We start from the raw sequence: 19,431 nt of genomic DNA, 5'->3' as shown, positions 1-19,431 counted from the left end.
GACAAACTAAAACTCTCAAGGTCATGGAGCATGTTGGGTCATCACCTGACTGACTATGAAAGACAAGGATCAATGTTTTACGTGAAGTATTCATATATTGTCGCCCTTGAATATATGTACATTCACACGCATGCACAACGAGTCAAACCAGATTTCAGGGTTAAGGAAGGTATATTTCTCTTCCTAGGTTTGCCTTTCGATTCCATTTGGAGATGCTGGATTCAGGTGGTCAGTTGGCCTACCTCTTAGACCTCCAGTGGATGTCCACTAGAGTCATCAACAACCAGCCACCCCTCTTTCTCGGGCCTTGACACATGCCCTGACCTCTGACCCAGGGCTCCTCCTCTTAGGGATCCATTGGCTCACCCTAAAGTTCCCCCTTTACGTACCGCAGCTCTGTAAAGAACTCTTTGTCCCAGCTCCCCTGCACGCCGCACAGGCACACGGGCTGTGTCCCCATATGTGTGTCCCAGCGACACCCCTTCGCTGTCCTTACATTTACCACGGGCAGCATCTGTGAACAGGAGACACAGAGCAGTTCTGGGGATACTGTTGGCAGAGATGGACATTTTGAACCAAATCACAAGCTTCCACTGAGATACTTTTCCAAACGTGAGAGTGTCATGGTTCCAATAAGGGACCCAGAAAGGCCCTTTCGTACTCCGCTCCCATGGGTCACAACATCAGTACGACTGATGTCCAAATGAACATTCTGCTTGGTGTGCAGAGGGGATCACAGCAGGTGGAGGACATGGTACCTAGGGCAACAGGGGAGCAGAGCGAACAGGGGCCTGCAGAGTGAGGTCAGCAGCTAAGCTGCCAGGGGGCAGTAGGCACACTGGAGCCTCAGGGCTATGTGACTTGCCTCCACCTGGGAGCGTCCATTGCCCTGTGAGCCCCTGCATCTGGCTGCGTCACCACATTGCTTCCAACATGGATCACTTCTTCCTTTTTCCCTCTGGCGTCTGGAAAATTGCAGGCTTATACACAAGGCATAGACAGAGCGCATTTCCCAGGAGGAAGTGGGCTCTCAGGACCTGCCCAGAGGATAAGGCAGCTTGTGGGCAGAATCCCTTCAACGGAAGCTCAGGGAACAGAGCTCTGTGTGGTGTCCACCATGTCCTGGAGTGTCTCCTTCAGTCCTTTATACAGGGAGCCTTTGCCAGATTTTACAGAAAGCAGTCCCTGAGGTCACACAGGACATGCTCTCTCCCTCAGTTCATCAAGGAGCAGGGACAGCAATACCAGACTCACAACCCATCTCTTAGTAAACTGGTCACTTGAGGCAAGGTCCCCACTGGAAACCTCTGCAATATGCACTATTCTGGGTGTGGGACAGATGCCCCATCAATGTGAAGCTTGACATCGTATAGGATGCAGCCAGAGTGGGAGGAAATAATCACTTCAGATCCGGGGTCACTGCCCCACGCCTTGCAAAGGGCTCTTCACCCCGCTCACGTGGGACAAGACCTCTTCTCTGCTGCGTTTGTTCCACCCATCGTGTCTCTGGTACCAAGTGTCACCAGTAAGTCACCAACACTGAGACTAATCACTCACTAAGATCTCTGCTGTCACTGCTGCCACAGCACGGCCCTGTCTAAGGCCATGACATCCATCTGGGACTTCAAGAGTGACCACTTTCCTTTCCCATCCATGCAAAGTAGTAACCATCGATTTGGCTTTTTAGTTACATTGTCTAACACGTGAGGAATAATGTTGCAAAATAATGGACGTGAAGATTCCCTTTGCAAGTTCTTGATCCTTGTGGAACTGGTCCCCTCGCTACTCCATGAACAAGGATGCCGGCCTCAGGACCACATCATAAGTGTGTGAGAGTGTGCGTTTTACCATGTTATAAATGGATCTGTTTTTGTGTTTATGTGGCTCTTATTAGGATTTGGTGTGAAATTTGGCCAAAGGCTCTTTGAGACCAATTGGGGCAATATGATCGTATCTCTTAATGTAATAAGATGGTATGTAAGTAAAGATTTTCTTACTATCATTGGAGTAAATCACACTTAATAATTGTGTATCAATTTATAATATGGTATTGAGGTCTCTTTGTTAATATTTTATACAGAGTATTTCTATCACTATTTAATAATAATGGTCTGTAATTTTCATTTTTGTGCAATGTTTTTTGAAAGTGTACTTTTGAGTTTTATAACCCTTGTAAACGAACTAAAAAATATTATATACCTTTTGATATTATGAAAAAAACAAGGAGCAAATAAAAAATATTCTTCTCAATTCTGAAGTTTTGTTAGTTGTCCCCTGTGAAAACATCTGTATCTTATGCATTTCTATGGAGTGCTTCTAGAAAAACATTTTCCATTTTTCAATTAAAGTTGGTCTATACACTCAGTATATTTTTAGTATAGCCAAATTGTAACTTTTTGAGAAAGTATGCATTCAATGTATTCTTAATAGGAGCTATCTCTCACAAGTTGCTTCCATTCATTTTTCATGTTTCAACATGAGTTCAATAGGATGTGCTTGCAACAGCCCTGTGGACCCTACAGTGCTGGTCAGTGACGACCAGCCACCCAAAGGAGCCCAACATGGAGGCTTTGAGCTATGTCAGCATGTGCTTGTTCCAGAGCTCTTCCTGGGGTTTAGTGGAAACTGCACCCTCCTCAGTGTGTGGTGTGGGCTGGGCTCCAGCACCAGGGCTCAGGGAGGGGCTGGACTGTCACTGAATGGGACCCATGTGCATGGACAGCCCCTCCTGTGTCAGGGGTGGAGGGGAAATGAGAGCCTGGGGCAGCCCAGCCCAGTGTGGGGACCAGAGGCTGTGCCACCATGGCCTGGACTCCTGTCTTCCTTAAGCGCCTCCCGCACTGCACAGGTAGGGACAGGCCTTGTGGACACAGGGTGGGCTCCAAATCACTCTTTCTGTCCTCAGTGACCTGAGAGATGCTTTTTCTTTTTCCTTTCTAGCCCCATCCCCCCTGAGTGTCTGTGTTCGCGTGTCCCCTATCCCAGCCTGTGCTGACCCAGCCGCATCTGCATCTCCAGATGCTTCTGCATCTCCAGAAGCAACGGCCGGACTCACCTGCGCCATGAACAGTGGATTCCGTGTTTGCAGCTACTACATAGACAGGTTCCAGAGAAGCCAGGGAGCCCTCCCTGGTATCTTCTTTGGTTCTCTTCACACTCAAATAAGCACCAGGGTCCGGGGTCCCCAGTTGCTTCTCTGAATCCAAAGATGCCTGGGCCAATGCAGGAATTCTGCTCATCTCTGATGAGCAGCCTAAGCACGAAGCTTCTATTGTGCTACAGATCCTGGCAGTGGAAGCAGCTTTCCTTACAGTGTCTCAGACAAGGAGCGAGTGACACAAACACACTTGGGGCTGAAAGCCTTGTCTCTGAGCATCCTGTACTGAGACACTTGTGTGGACGCTCCTGTAGGAGGGAGTCCTCTGAGGGGTCACGTGTCCTTGAGGAAGAAGGAATAACACAGAGATCATGCTGTTGCCTGAGACAGCACAGGTGTCCCAGGAGCGCACACAGGTGAGGGAATAGAGCCCGATGGCACAGCCTTATGGTGTCTGGAGAATAAATACTTTTACAGCATAAACCTCAGTCTCTCTCTCTCTTGTTGTCTCTCCTTTACTAGTCTCAGAATAATTCACTTTACACACTCCTGGTCAGTGATTATATGTTTGTCTGTTTATGTGTTTTCCCACAACAAGGAACTCTCTGGGACATGTGGAGAGTGTCCTCAAATTTACCTGAATTTCACACCGAGGTTTATCTGCCAGGAAACAGTGACATGTGCACATGTGAAGGGCTCAGCACCAGGAGGCTGCTCCCCATTTTGATGCCAACAGCAGCTAGTAGCTCACCTGTACCCTCTGTCCAACGTGCGACAAATTGGAGGTTCCCACAACTCCCTCGATGCGTTCCGTTTATTCGCCTGAGGGGCTCACAGATCTCAGGGAAACACTGACTCCTTTAGTCAGTTCATTAAAGATATGGTGAAGGGGACAGGGGAACAAGTAATGAAGAGCCACCTAGTGTCAAGTCTGGGAGCGTCTCGAGCACCAGAGCATCAGTCCCTGGGGAGTTGAGGTGCATCTTTTCTGGCAGTGGATGTGTTCGCCAAACCAGAAGCTCTTCAAACACTGTACTTTGTGACTTTATTGAGGATTCGGGGAGACATGATCAGATATTAACTACGCTGTCAGCCTTTTTCCTGTCTGTCAAGTATGAGGGGTGAAGATTCCCAGCCTCTGACCAAGCCTTGGTCTTTCTGGGGACCAGCCCCATCCAGGAGGCTTCAGGGAGCCCACCCAGAGTCACATCATTAGAACTAGGATGTTTCTAGTGTTCTTTTCATTTAGAAAATGACAAGAATTTCAGCAATTCGGTGTCAGCATCTAGGATGTAGAGACAGGTGTGTAGTTTCTGAGATCATACAGTACTGTTGTCTGGACTGAAAATGGTGACAGAGGTACCCACATTCATCCACAAATCTCAAGCCGTAAACTGTGTCTCTTGTGTTACTGATGACACAACCATATCTGACATGTTAATAAGCACCTTGGTCAGAGACAATTTCCTCTCTCACCCATCTGACTAAAAGTGAGTCCCAAAGACTTCAGACTCTCCTCACTGCACCCTCCCCCACACACACTCTGCTCATCTCCCCTCTTCTCCTGCTTCCCTCAGGCCTTCCGTCTCTCTCTATGGCTCTTCAGGCCCGAACTCCATCTCTATGTTAGGATTTCAGAGAAAACTATAATCTTGCAAGAGTTTCCACTCTCCAGGGTCCATCTCTACAGAGACGTTGCCGAAATTGGACCAGCAGGAAATCACTTCCTCATGTGATTCCTGCTCTCATCTCTGATGGTAGTTTTCATGCCCCACCAACCTCATCAATCTCTGTAATACGACCACATGATTACCGTATTTCCGTGAAATGAATGTTCACCCAGCCTTTGAGTATTTGCACAGAGAAGCGATTCATGCAATTACTTCCGCCTTCAGAATGACCGAGGCTGCACACAGGGTAACTTTTGCCATGGTGAACGAAGGAAGGATTGGCTGCATATTTCAATACATGACAGCTTTTCTTGGTCTTGAGAATATTGGTTTCTAAGACCAGCAGGACACTCACTCAGTCACACACTTTTGCACCAAGCAATGCAGTGTCAAGCATTAACCCTTTTGCAAAATAACAGTAGACACTATCTGACGGTCACCCAATGGAGGTATCAGGGGATACGAGAGGCACAGTGGGGGAGGGCTGTGATGTGAAGGGCATGAAGAAGGGGCTGTGTGATCAGCCCCTATCTTGTGCTTCCGAAGACCTGAAGACCCCACAGCTATGGGAAATGTGTCTACAGGAAGGAGAATGGATAGAAGGCCCATCCACAAGGCCTGACATTCTGATTCAGTGAAATTCCTATAGAACTAATTCAGACCATATTCCTCCCCTTTGTGTAAGTTTCATACTCGTGCAAGAGAAGTGGCCTTCCAGACATTGGCCTTCTTGAGTTCCAAGCTCCAGAACACTGGACGGTCATACAGAGAGCCAGCCCCAGGGATGGTTTTGCATGGAGACCAACACAACACTCAGCAAATGCAGAGAGGACATAAGGGGACAGGGATACACTTGTCTTCATGTGTGGCCTCTGAAGAAAAGGTTTTCCATTCTCCCTCTCTTTCTCTCCCTCTCTCTCTCTCTCTCTCTCTCTCTCACACACACACACACACACACAGGCCCACGCACCCACACACACACACACACACAAACACGGATCTCTCCTCTATCTGAGTATATGGTGTTTGGGATTTTGTAGCTTCATGGCTTCTCTTTCTCCCCAAAACACATGGTCAACCTGTGCTCATCCAGCCAACCTCAGGGTCACAAGCCCAGGAGGAAGCATTCTCATCATCAGGAAACTCCAGCGACATCCAGTGTGACCAGTGTCCTGTCACTGAGCAGCCAGGACTTGCCCTGATCACCTTCTCTCCTAAGACAAGTTGATGCTTAGGAATCCCAGGGTGAGTCTCTATCACTGTGGGCAGCTCAGCCTCTGACCCCCTTGGGCTTCAGTCAGCACTTGAGGTTGATCAGTACATTGGTTCTGGAATAGCAGCTTCAGTGTTGCTCCCACACAGCTCAAAGCCCAGGGGGATGTATCACACCCTCCCTGTGCTCTTAATGCTGGACTGTTACTCCCTCAGTCCCCCCAGTGACACCTCCAGCCAGGTTGGAGTTCTGATGAAAACTCTTCTGTCTCAAACTGGGGCCACAATGCCTGTGACCTCAGGGACATAGTCCCCCTCATCTCCACCTCTCCACCACTCACATGTGGGATCTTTGACCGAAGATTCGTGTAGCCTTGGTGAATAGAAATTCACTCCTCTAGTCATGGTGGCTGGATGAACTATTGCTCTCTCCTGCATATGCTGGACACAAAGAACGCAGGTAGAGCTGTGCTCACCCCAGAGACAAGTCTGACCCCAAATCGCTCGCTCCTAGAAGCTCTGTGTGTGCTTAGTAATTGAGTCACTGAGATGGCTGCGGTTCACAGGAACAGACTCCCCCTGGGCTTTCATTGGACATCATGCCAGACTCACCTACTTATAGAACAAAGCCACCATAGTAAGCTGGTGGCAAAGAAAACATGACTTTGCAAAAACTTTATAGCAGGCATCCTTTTTGCATTGTTTTTCCATCCAGGTTTTTACCTACAATTTCTATCCATCTTTGCTCTGCAATAAATACTGTTGTATGAAAACTATACTAGTGATTGTATCTGCATTTTCATAATAATGATGTCATTGACTGAAATAAATATTACTGAGAGAAATTTTGTGTGAAGGAGCACACACCCATTCAAAGGGCACACTGGGCTAAGTGCTGACTAACACATAAACTGTGTCACCGGATCCTCGTCAGAGCACCTGCTGCTGTCGCTCCTTCCCTCCCAGAACGGCCTGCAAGTTTGTCTTTGGGCTCTGAGGTCAGTGTCACACTCAAGGCTCCTGCAGACTTGGGTCTCTTTGCTGGGAAAGCAGATCCTGGAAGGAATCACTGCACATAGTATGAGGAGAGCTATTGTTTTCAACAAGCAGACAGAGTGACAGATGACAAAGATTTTTTTGTGTAACGCCCCGAGGAATACACACAACTGTTTCTACTCACAGCCTGAACAGAAGCTCTCCCCCTCTCCTCAGTGCTGTGGGAACCTTGGAGGAAGGTGAGCTCTGGAAACCCGGGAGAAATCACGTAACAGGAAAGGACACAGAATCCTACACAGAAAGGTCCACATATCCGGTGGCACTCATCACTGCACTGGGCATGATCTTGATCTAAGTGGACTTTTGGTAGAGACACCACCTCCTTCCTGACCCATGACCCATACAGGCGGCCACGGACTGAGTCTCCCTGAGGAGTCTGAGTAGAGCATCCAGTCTGGCTTAGGTTATGGGAGGTTCCCTAGAGGGACACCTGGACTGACCCTTGTCAGAGTGCTGTGGGCAGTGCAATGGGGACACAGGAGCTGTCTTTGGTGGACTTGCCTACCAGTTGAAACAATGGCGGCTCTGAGTCCGAACACCAGGGGGCTCACAGGACCCATTGCTGTGGGTTCAGGGCTGATGACAACTGAAACCTGCCACCTGTACTCTCAGTGCCCCCTGAACACTGCTTACAACTGTGTCCTCCTCACCCTTTGGCCTGAAACAGCCCCCCTCAACCAGCCCCCAGACATCCTCAGGCAGAGGGAACTGACACAGGCCCAGGGAGGGGTCAGAGAGCTGGGGTCTCATTTGCATGGAGGGGGCCCTCCCTCCCTCAGAAGATGAAGAGGGGAAGGGAGAGGTTAGGGGAGGCTCTGCTCAGCCGTGAGGCACAGAAGACAGAATCGGTGATGACCACCACCATGGCCTGGTCTCCTTTCCTTAGCACTCTCCTCGCTCACTGCACAGGTGACTGGATGAGGGCACACAGGAAGGGGCTCTGGGAGGACATGTGGGTCCTGCTTCCACTGTCTTGTGTCCATACCCCAGCATCACCCTCTCTGTGTTTCTACCCCTTCCAGGGTCCTGGGCCCAGTCAGTGTTGACTCAGCCGCCCTCAGTGTCGGGGTCCCTGGATCAGAGGGTCACCATCTCCTGCACTGGAAGCAGCTCCAACATCGGGGGTGGTAATTATGTGAGCTGGTACCAACAAGTCCCAGGAACGGCCCCCAGTCTCCTGATTTATAAGAATAACAAACGACCCTCCGGGGTCCCCGATCGATTCTCTGGCTCCAAGTCTGGCAGCTGAGGCTCCCTGACCATCACTGGGCTGCAGGCTGACGACGAGGCTGATTATTATTGTGCATCGTGGGATGATAGTCTCAGTGCTCACACAGAGCTCCAGGCCTGTGGGAAAGTGAGACAAAAACCTGCTGTGCCCACAGTGAAGGGCTTTCCTTCTTCAGCCCCACTTTCTGTCAAAACTGTTGCTTCCCTCTTTGTTTAGCCTAAAACTGACCCTGAAACCAAACCCAATGAACCGCCTCTAGTATCTGTCCTTTTCCTGTCAATTCTGTCCCCAAAGCCTGTCCTTACATGCACGCATTTTCTGTTTCATACAAGCTGATCAGAAATTCCTGGATGCTGGGGCAGGTTGTCCTGGGGACCAGTGTCTCTGAGGGTTGTGCCTGTCTGCTACGCCTACCATATGACGATACCACACACTGGATGCCTACACCAAAGATAGTGAATTTCTCTCAGTTTGGAGCCTAAATGTCCACGTTCAAGGGGGTGGCAGGATTGATTTCCCCTGAGGTCACTCTCCTTGACTTGCAAGTGGTGACATTCGTCCTGGGTCCTCACGTGGCATTCCCATGTGTACTCACCCATGCTGCCTCTACCTCTTCTGTAAAGATGCCAGGCCTGTTTATGGGCGCAGCACCCTTATAACCTCATTACCATGATGACATCTTTTAATGCCTTTTCTCAAACAGTCACAATGTGGGTTCAGGATTCCATACAGGGTTTTGAGGGGCACAGATGAGTTCATATCAAGGTGTCAGGACAGACCCGGACACACAGTACAGCTGTCCAACTCAGGATAGTCATTGTCCACATGATATGCATGAATGGCATTTACTGAACCCTCACTACATGACGTATGTTGGTTTAGGAGCTCAAGTCGCAGTGCAGAAGTGACAAGGAGGGTCCCCAGGCTCAGGGAGCCGACACTGTCTGTGGAAGAAAGGGAACACACAAGCAATACATTGTGCCTCACCCTGACTTCTCACATGACGACCGAATGTCTCTGCAGGCTCCGGTCACACCCACACGACACACCTTCTGCGTGACACAGACTTGTTCTCTGTCTCCCAACGATCAGCAGCCTCAGATTTCATGTGACTCGATCACATCACCCCTCCATCAGCCCTGACGCTATTGGGCGACAAGGGAAGGGATTGTGCGATTGGTTTGGATAACACAGTGCGTGTCTTGTGGGAATTGAACTCAGTCCCTGACTAACCACGTAGCTTGGAAGTTTGGGGTCCAGATCAGAGAGGCAGATGATAGAACTTTGAACAACCAGGTCCCCACCATATGCATCGTCTTCCCTCCATCGTCTTTGTAATTCAGGTTGGGACATGGTCTGTGGGCTCCGGCATCTGCGGAGGAGACACAGGCCAGGTGGTTCCCATCTCATAAAACTACAGCTCGGGCCCCTGTCCATTCTGACATCTGCACCTGGTCAGCTCAGGCCAACACACACTCCCAGGCACAAGGTGCTGATGTGAAACGGAGGCAGGCCCAGGAGAGGTGGAGAGCATTAATAAAAGCAAATGCTTTGTTTTCTTAGAGACTTTAAAAAGAATTCAGAGTGTTCACTGTTTTTGATCCTAGGAAAAAGATGTATACATTTCAAATGGCTCTGTAAGAAAACAATCACTGAATTCAGGTAATAACATAAAAGGTAACTTAAATAAATGGTGAAATATTTTCTTTCCTAAAGACCCTGGCTCAAAACTTTAGCAATAAGTAGACAGGTTGCGCAAGCACTTTATCGCTGCTTCTTTTTAGGTTTCCTTTGAGAAGGCGTGTGGGCAGGTACAAGCACAGGTGCCATGCAGATCCTTCTGAGACCGGAACGGGGGAGAAGACGTGGCAAACCCCCAGCGACTCAGTGTGCCACCAGGGACACCTGCTCCTTCTCTGAACAGGCTCTTTGACAGCAGAGACAAGCCTCTCGTCCAGGCTTCATGGTCCTGAGGACTCAGAAGGCTGCCTAGTCTGGTTGTGGCAGTCACTTCTTTCTGCTCGGGAAAGTGTAACAAACTTTGGCGTGAAAAACATGGGCCGGCACTAACAGCTCCCGGGTGGAGGCCCCAGTTGGGTTTCCGGTGACACCCAGTCCTCAGGGTCTCCTCCTAGTTCTCTTGTTCCGGGTCAGGCTACTCATCATCCATGCTACTAAATGTAAAAACTGCACAACAGTCAACATGTGAAATAGTCAATATGTGAAACAGGAGGAAAGAAAAGAGTGAGAAAGGAATTTAACTTCTTTAAATCTAAATCTGGATTTAAGAAGAGAACAAAATAAGATAACAAAAATGATATTAAATTAAATATATTACACTATTAAATTATATTAAATTATATTACATTTAACTGCACCAATTGTTCCAGTTACAGACATGGATTGACATAACGGATCAAAAGTGCCACTCTTCAAATAAAAATACATATAGGATGAATTTAAAAGAACGGTAAATGGGGTGCCTGAATGGCTCAGTCAGTTAGGTGTCTGACTTCGGCACAGGTCGTGATCTCCTAGTTCATGAGTTCAGGCTCTGCGATGGGCTCTATGCTGACAGCTCGGAGCCTGCACCTGTTTCAGATTCTGTGTCTCCCTCTGTCTCTGCCCCCCCTTGCTCACACTCTGTCTTTCTCTGTCTCTCTAAGGTGAATAAACTTCAAAAAGTTTTAAACTACAATAAAAGAAAAGAATGGTAGAGAAAAGTATATCTTGAAACAATGAAAGGACAGAAAGATGTGGTTATATAAGTGTCACGTAAAGCGAAGGACTTGGTGGTTACAGGGGCTGAGTGCAGAGAGGGGGCAATGGCCTGACTGCTGGTGCTTCAGGTACCCTGAAGGTGCCCATCCTGCCATCCACCACCTGACCACCCTGCCTGCCCTCCAGGCCCCTCTCCATCTCCTGCAGCAGCTCCCCGGGGGAATCCAGCTTTCTCCCCAGTGCACCCCATCCTGCACCATAACCAGGGTATCCAGGAGGCCAACCCCTACGTCCCTACCTGCTCCCTACCCACCACCTGCTCTTGCCATCCCTCCTGTGAATCCCTTGGCACCTGGCATGGTAAGACCAGGAATGCTGATGGAAAGAAGATGTGGAAGAAAATGAAGAAAGTTCTTACAGATATACAAAACCACAAGCATGGCAAGCATTCCTCCTCCTCCTCCTCCTCCTCCTCCTCCTCCTCCTCCTTTTCCTTCACCTCCTCCTCTTCCTCCTCCTCCTCCTCCTTCTCTTCTACAGCACTGTTTCTGACTGACTACAGGGCCTGGACCCTTCCCTCAAGCCTTTCTGGTTCTGCTCTCCGACCAAGAATCAGATGCCATCTTTGTACTGGGGAAAATTAGCCCCATCCCCCTCCTCCTTCACCCCTCTCTGAGCCTTACTCTGCTGTTCAGCCATGGCTGGCCACGGGAATTGGATAAGAATGACCATGGGTTAGTAAAGACTGTCTTCTCACTACTTGGATGGACATTTCAGCTGATGAGTTTAGTAGAACTCTTTTTGGCAGATGATGAGTCTTCACAGCTAACTACTGAAGATGAGTATAAGAGGTGTCAAATGTGATTTTTTAAACTTTTTTGCAATATTCGTGGTGTCATGGGAAGTGATATGGAGTTTTAATTATGGAAAAAAGAAACTCTACCATTGTAGTGATGGTGGGCAAACGTTGGTCATTTACTGGCAAATACATTTCCCAGCACGACTTTACTGACCCTACTAACTGGAAGGCTGCTGGGAAATGGAGTCCATTGGGTTGATAAGCTCTGCCTGCCCTTTTGGAACCTAATCTCACTGGCGTCTCAGGCCCTTCGCTTTCTCCAGCTCTCATTTAATCCAAATAAAGCTCTTTATCCAAGGAAGAAAGGAAGGGAGGAAGGAAGGAAAGAGGAAAGGGAGAGAGATAGGGAGAGAAAGAGAGAGAAAGAAAAGAAAACAAAGGAAAGAAGTAGGAAAGAAAGAAAGAAAGAAAGAAAGAAAGAAAGAAAGAGAAAGAAAGAAAGAAAGAAAGAAAGAAAGAAAGAAAGAAAGAGACAGGAGAGGAAGGAGAGGAAGAAAAAACAACATGAGAGGCAACTACTGTCACTGACCCTTTAAATTTCCTCTGTGCTCAGAGTCAGACCCTCAGACCCTCCAGGGTCTCCAAGGCCTCCCTGTCTGTTTCTCACCGGCAGTCTTGGGGGTGACAGAGACAGCTTTCTGTCTCAGGTCCCCATGGGCCTGCAGCAGTAAGTCAGAACTGATGCTTCTGCCCGAAGTTGAGCACTAACAATAAGGATCATCCTCAGGCTGCAGGCTGAGAAAGTCCTAGAGGCCTTGTTCCCAGAGTGGGAGCCAGAGAACCGAGCTGAGATCCCCGAGGGCCCATTTCTTCTGAGCACCACAGTTGTGGTAACGCTGAGAGAAATCTCTTGGAAGCAGCCCACATAATTTGCTCCAACACTGTTGCTAATTCCCGTCCAGGTGAGGGTCACCTTCTGCCCCTGAAACCCTGACAGGGAGGCCTCCTGTGTCGGGGCACACTGTGCCCAAGACCCTGCAACAGAGCAGTGGAGACACGGACAGGCAGGTCCTGAGGGAATGCCTCCAGCTTGTTCTTCAAAAGAGGGGAAGAAGGAGCCCAGCACACCCCAGCCCAAAATCACTTGCCTTGCTTTCCACAGCCAGTCACCTAAGCGGAGAACAAGGGGGGAGAGGAGGAGAGGGGTCCAGGTCAAGGTGGAGACAGCCCAGGCTGTGCCCCTGACTGAGCCCACCAGTGAGAGAACTGCACAAAGCCTCTCTCATCCCCTCCCCACTTTGGAGAGCAGAGAGGAATCCTTCATGCAAATCACTCCCCTCCTGGGTCCCTAAACCTAGTCACTAAATATGGTGACAGCTGAGGGGGGGTGGGGCTGGGGAGCCAAATGTGGGCCCCGGTGAGCATAAAGCAGAGGGTACAAGGCAGGGTTCCAGGACTGTGTGCCCAGCTGAGACACCCCTCAGCCATCCCTGCACCTCCCACAATGCACAGGGACAGACCTCCAGCGCTCCCTGCTGCCTCAGAGTTAGGGGGACTCACTTAGGACTGGGAGAAGGAACTGGAGTTGAGCAGAGAGAGGGACCCTCTGGACTTGAGCCTGCCTGGCACCCCACCCATCCCTATACAGGGTCGGGGGCTTCTGATCCCCCAAGTGCGACCTCCTGTGTGGCAGGCACCACCACACCTCAGTCCTTACTTCAGAGCTGTGGCTTCCTCAGCATGCATCACTCGGTGCCCCCACCACCACTTAGATAGTTGTGTTGTTGGGACGTCAGGTGAGTGACCCCTCAGGGAAGTTGTGTCCTGCACTGAGGGATAAGAAGTGCAGAGGGCAGGCTCACCACTCCACAGGCTGTATCAGGAAGGCCTGAGGAGACATCCCATCTCTTTGTCATGTCAGGACACTTCCCACCCAGGCAAGCCAGTCCCCATAATCCTCTGCACCTGCCCCCATCCTCACACTTCATGGGGCAGGGTCCGTTAACAAAAATGCACATGAGATTCTTCAAGGACACACTGTAATTAGAAACAAGGGACATGTGCCTCTCACGTTGCCTTTTCCCAAGAGCACCCATAGGCGATAGTCAGCAACACAGTCATCCCAGGATGCAGCCAGGAAGCCCCAGTGGTGAGGGAGACACTGGAGGTGACTCGGTCCCCGGCACCAGATGGGTTTCCCTTCCAGACGGGACTGCATATTTGGGAAAACACAGAAGCTTGGGAATTGTAAGGACAGAGCTCATCCCATGACTCAGAAGTTCCTGGTGCTCTAAGCCCTCCTTTCTCAGTGTGCAATGTATTATAATTACATCAGATCCTTCTCTAGTCCTTCTGTGTGTCACAGAAGGTTCTACTCCTTCTGTAAATATTCACACAATTGTTTTCCCCAGTATTTATCCAATCCATCTCTGCACTGTTGATGACAATACATCTAGGATATATCTTCTGGGATTCATATCATATATATATGTGTATATATATACATATATATATGAAACACAAACTACGTATAAATAAAACATGAAGTATTGTTATACACACACACACAACTTCTAGTTATCGACCCTCGATTAACATAGAACCCTGTGCTCTAGTCCTATAAATATTTAATGCTTCTCATTGAATACCTCCCATGAAACATCTCCTCCTTGTCTGTCATAGTGAGTCACATGAAAACCCAACAGGCTCCACGACCTTGACAGTTTTGTTTGTCCTTTCAACACTGAGTGTCTGCAGTCTACCGGCACTTAGCTGGTGCCCAGGAAAGGTTTTTGAACTAAAAAGAATACATCAGTGAATTAAAAAAGAAAAAATAGGGGCGCCTGGGTGGTGCAGTCGGTTAAGCGTCCGACTTCAGCCAGGTCACGATCTCGCTGTCCATGAGTTCGAGCCCCGCGTCAGGCTCTGGGCTGATAGCACGGAGCCTGGAGCCTGTTTCCGATTCTGTGTCTCCCTCTCTCTCTGCCCCTCCCCCGTTCATGCTCTGTCTCCCTCTGTCCCAAAAGTAAAAATAAAAAAACGTTGAAAAAAAAAAAAAGAAAAAATACACATATCCACATTCTTTACCTTATTGCCAAAACTAGTAACTCTTCTTTCATTTGAATCATCATAATCCATCCACATTTTTAAGCACAGAGATGGAGGTCATTTTAGACAAACCCTTAGACCTCACACACAGCCTCCATGTAATTCCTAAATCCAGGGATCTCCACAATAAATATAATGCTAAAATGTCCACACTACCCAAAGCACTCTGTAAATTCAATGTAATCCCCATAAAAAATCCAATGATGTTTTGCACAGATATTAAAAAAAAAAACAAATTTTGTATAGAACCAGAAAAGACCCCAAATTGCCAAAGCAATCTTGAGAAGGAACAAACCTCGAGACACCATTCTTCACACTTTGAAATTATATTAACAAAGCTGTAGTCATGAAAACCAATGTGGTATTGTTCTCGAGAGACATATAGATTCATGCCATAGATAAAAAGACCGGAAAGTCATTCAAGTTCCTCTTGACCACCAGGGAAGACATAGGCTGAAAACGGTCCTTTGCGAGGTCTGCGGAACAGAGCTACCATGGATTTGGGAGGGAATTCAGAAAGAATATACATGAATCCTAGAGCAGATGCCCCAAATGGGATCCTTAGGATCTCACTGATATTTCCTGATGCACTTTGGGAGAGAAAACTGGAATGACTCAGACGTCTCACAATGAGCTCATTGACATAGATGCCAGGATAGAGTGTGAATCAACACACTCCATCTGGGTAAGAAGCACATGTAAAGAATAATCTCATCAGGGTCAGGTCCCATCTGCCAAAGTTCCCCATGGGAGCTGCCCTCTGCTCTCTGCTGTTTCCTGCATTGGCATGGGCGCCTGGAGCCCTGGCTCTGCTGTCATATTCAGTTAACTCCTTCCCCTATGGGTACACCTTTACTGTTAGAGGAATGTGTGTAGAGAAAACTCCTCTGGCCTGACCCATGAACAGTCAAGGGAGCCATGGACAGTCTCACCCCTAGGAGTCTGAGTAGAACAGAGAGTCTGCCCTGAGGTGATGGGGGGCCACGTGGGGATACCTGGTCTAACACTTAGGTAGAGGAGAGTGGCTAGAGGAGTGGGGAGGCAGAAGTGGTCTCTGATGGGCTCTGCTCATGTCATACAATGGCATGACTGTGTCTGGACACTAAGGGGCACTCATGGCCTGTTTCTGAGGGGTCACGGTAGATCAGAGATGAGAACTGCCACCTGCCACTGCCTGTGCCCTCTGCTCAGGCCTCACATCTGTGACCTCCCCACCCCTGCCCTGAAATTGCCCCACCCTGCCCATCCCCCTGACATCCTCAGGCAGAGGCACCTAAAGAGTCAGTGAGGAGTCAAAAAACAGGGGGGTCGCATTTGCATGGTTGGGCCCTCCCCCTCTCAACAGATCAAGAGGTGAAGGGAAAGGTGAAGGGAGGCTCTGCTCAGCTGTGAGGCAACAGAAGGCAGGATCGGTGCTGACCTCCGCCATGGCCTGGTCCCCTCTCCTCCTCACCCTCCTCGCTCACTGCACAGGTGACTTGATGTGGGGACACGGGAAGGGGTCCTGGAAGCACAAGTGTGTGCCTGATTCCTCCTCTTGTCTCTAGACCCCAGGAATATCCTCTCTGTTGTTTCTCTTTCCAGGGATTTGGGCTCAGTCGGGGCTGAATCAACCATCCTCCGTGTCTGGGGCCCTGGGCCAGAGGGTCACTATCTCCTGCACTGGAGTTGCTAGTTACGTGGGTTGGTACCAACAAATCCCAGGAATGGCCCCCAAAACCATCATCTATGGTAATAGCAACCGACCCTCAGGGGTCCCTGATCGATTCTCCGGCTCCAAGTCTGGCAACACAGGCACCCTGACCATCACTGGGCTCCAGGCCGAGGACGAGGCTGATTATTACTGCTCATCGTGGTACAGCAGTGGCAGTGCTTACACAGTGGTCCAGGCCTGTGGGGAAGTGAGACAAAAACCTAGTTACTCATCTGTAAAGAGGGAAACACATCAGCAGTTGCCTTCTCAGCTTAGCCTGTGATTCTGCTCATTCTGTGGCTAATGACTTGGACGTAGGTCCATGCAAGGGCACCTCCGTGAGTGAGGTTCCTCCTGTCCTTTCTGTCCTCAAAGTCACTCTCAGAAAACCCTTCCGACACAGAGTCTTGATGGAAGACAAATCTCTTGTTTTATCAGCTGAGGTATTTTACTTCTAGGCCAGATCATATCAATTTTTCCTTCTGATACAAAAATAAATGACGTATTTTTATTTTTTCTCTGAACTCTACCCATGTGGTGCCTGAAGAATAAGTCAGCCTTATTTGCATCTGGTACTATTATCTCCATGGCAGTGGCTAGTCTCTTCTTCTTATCTATTATTTGTGAAAAAATGCCAATTTAAAATTATAAAATTATGAGGATAAGTTTCATAAATTTTGTCCATGGGAAAAACCCTGCACTTCAATGTTTATAACAACTGATTCCTAATCACTAAAGCCTGAAAGCACCCTAAACATGGCACATGGATATTTATTCTAGGTTTAAAATAATCACCCAAACCAGGAACCAACTAAGAGGTCACCAAGGAGGTGTCACTTTTATAAATAATTTGATAATTATATCCAACATTGGAAGCAGCAAAACTCTGCAAACATCTGTAGGTCGCAGGGGTGCTAAACACTGAAAAAGAATTAATCATGTGAACAGAGAAAAACACTCTGAGCAACAGAATTATTCTATATGATACTAATGGCACTTAAATGACACTCTGTCATTGTCTGTCATTGTCTCCCAAACAAACGCAAGCAAATCAGTGCACAACCACCACACATACCCGTGTGCGCACACACACAAGGACAGGGTGTGTCTAAGAGCTCACGAGCCAACTTAAAGGGCCCCCATGAGGCAAAACTAGAAAGATTTCAACCACAGGAACATAAAAGGATTGGGTTGTAACTCAGTGTCTACACATAGTCTGTCGTCCATATTGTTAACTGATGGTATAAATATATGGAATCACATGAGACACATTCCCGTGCAGAGATTTCATGGAACAGGTGTAAACCCTTGGCTTGAATGACGTCAGGCATAACCCCCGCTCAGTAAGTATGCACAAAGGCACCAACAAGAGGGACAGTCTGAAGAAGTGTCACAGTAAGAGAAGCTTAAGGACAATTCAAAACTCAATGTAGCAAAGAATCCTAAACTGGTTCTTACAACAGAAAAAGGACATTAGGTAAAAACGAAGAAAATCTGAATAAACTGTGGATATTAATTATGAGTTGAACTGTGTCTCCAACAATTCATGTGATTAAAAGTTCTAAAAACTCCCATATTTCAGGATGAGACCTTTTTGGAAATGAGACTGTTGCAGATGTAATTACCAGGGTGAGACCAGTAGAGTGTAACTGCATGTGTCCTAGGCTTTCTCTGTCTTTGTTTTTCCTCTGACTCGGTCTGGAATCATGCTGAAAGAATTTCACCATTTTAGAGAAAAAGGCCTATGAACCCATCCTACCTTGTCCAGAGAACCCTGGTATTACCGGAAAAATCTAGACCTTTTGTTGTCTTTTCACTCTTAACCTATGGCATATTTACCATATAAAGATAATAGTGTTGAATGTGAGTGGGATTCCCTTTCCTCAATGCCCCTTAATGGATAAGCAGAGAAAGAATTTCTAAGAAAATAGAGGTCCCTTGCACGGTATAAGGGTTTCTATCATGTTCATCCGAGAACAATTACAAAACTGGACTAATAGAGAGGCAAATGGGTCATGAGTATACCAGAGAAGAAAATTAAATTCCAGACTAAGTATAAAGGCCTGGTCAAAACCCAGATTGGGAAGTGAGTACCCTGGGTACTTGTTTGTGGAGAGCCGGTAATCTTTTGACAAACAGAGACTTCAAAGGCCCCAGAGCCTGTACCATGGAGGTGATGGGATATAACAGGAGATCCTCATAATACAGCAACAACAGCAAAAAGTATTCAAAGTTCAAAGACTTTGAATAACCCCCATGGACTTTTTATCACATATGAACCGGGAGTGAACCTGGGAAATATGAGGCCTTGAAATTGGTTTCGATTAGAGACTGGTAGGGGTGCCAGGGTGGCTCAGTCGGTAAAGCTTAGGAATTTGGCTTAGGTCATGATATCGTGGTTCATGAGCCGAAGCTCTGCCTTGGGCTCTGTGCCACGAAATGAGAGCCTGGAGCCTGCTTCTGATTCTGTGTCTCCTGCTCTCTTACTGTAACTCCCTGCTCTCTCTCTCTCTCTGTCTTTCTGTCTCTCTATGTCTTAAAAAATAAACATTAAAACAAATTTAGGTTGGAGACTGGTAGTAATGCCAGGGCCCTACAGCAAGCAAACCCAGTGTCAGGGAACACTAATATGTCCAGGAACGTAAACGCTGTAAATTAAGCCCTGTGGTGAGCAGCCTGGACGCTGTTAGGAACCTGAAGAAAATTAATGTCTCCATCCCAATCACCCAGGAGAGGATGCAATCATGCTCTTTCCTTGGGCACTGAAAGCTCAAATATCCATCTGCAAAGGTCTGAGTGTCCTATAAGGATGCTGTGTGTTGTCAGAGCAGCTGGGTGACCAGG

The 19,431-nt window shown here is 48.1% G+C and overlaps 2 protein-coding genes and 1 gene segment (V, D, J or C); all 3 read left to right on the top strand.

The window, feature by feature from the left end:
- Window positions 1-19,431, top strand: part of LOC122203331 — an 803,799-nt gene that overhangs the window by 214,724 nt on the left and 569,644 nt on the right.
- Window positions 1-19,431, top strand: part of LOC122203328 (immunoglobulin lambda-1 light chain-like) — an 814,466-nt gene that overhangs the window by 248,599 nt on the left and 546,436 nt on the right. The gene's annotated exons all lie outside the window — the stretch shown is intronic.
- Window positions 16,260-19,431, top strand: part of LOC122203332 (immunoglobulin lambda-1 light chain-like) — a 614,033-nt gene continuing 610,861 nt past the window's right edge. For 3 of the 5 annotated variants that reach the window (XM_042910049.1, XM_042910052.1, XM_042910050.1), the window contains exons 1-2: window positions 16,260-16,367; window positions 16,479-16,770. In XM_042910049.1, coding sequence (XP_042765983.1) covers window positions 16,322-16,367; window positions 16,479-16,770 — 338 coding nt within the window. In that variant the 5' untranslated portion in view covers window positions 16,260-16,321. The remainder of the gene's footprint in view (window positions 16,368-16,478; window positions 16,771-19,431) is intronic. The other 2 variants (XM_042910051.1, XM_042910053.1) reach the window with 2 other exon arrangements.

The sequence above is a fragment of the Panthera leo genome, chromosome D3 (assembly GCF_018350215.1).
Source record: "Panthera leo isolate Ple1 chromosome D3, P.leo_Ple1_pat1.1, whole genome shotgun sequence".
NCBI classification, from domain to species: Eukaryota; Metazoa; Chordata; class Mammalia; order Carnivora; family Felidae; genus Panthera; species Panthera leo.
This window is presented reverse-complemented; position numbering and strand designations above follow the sequence as displayed.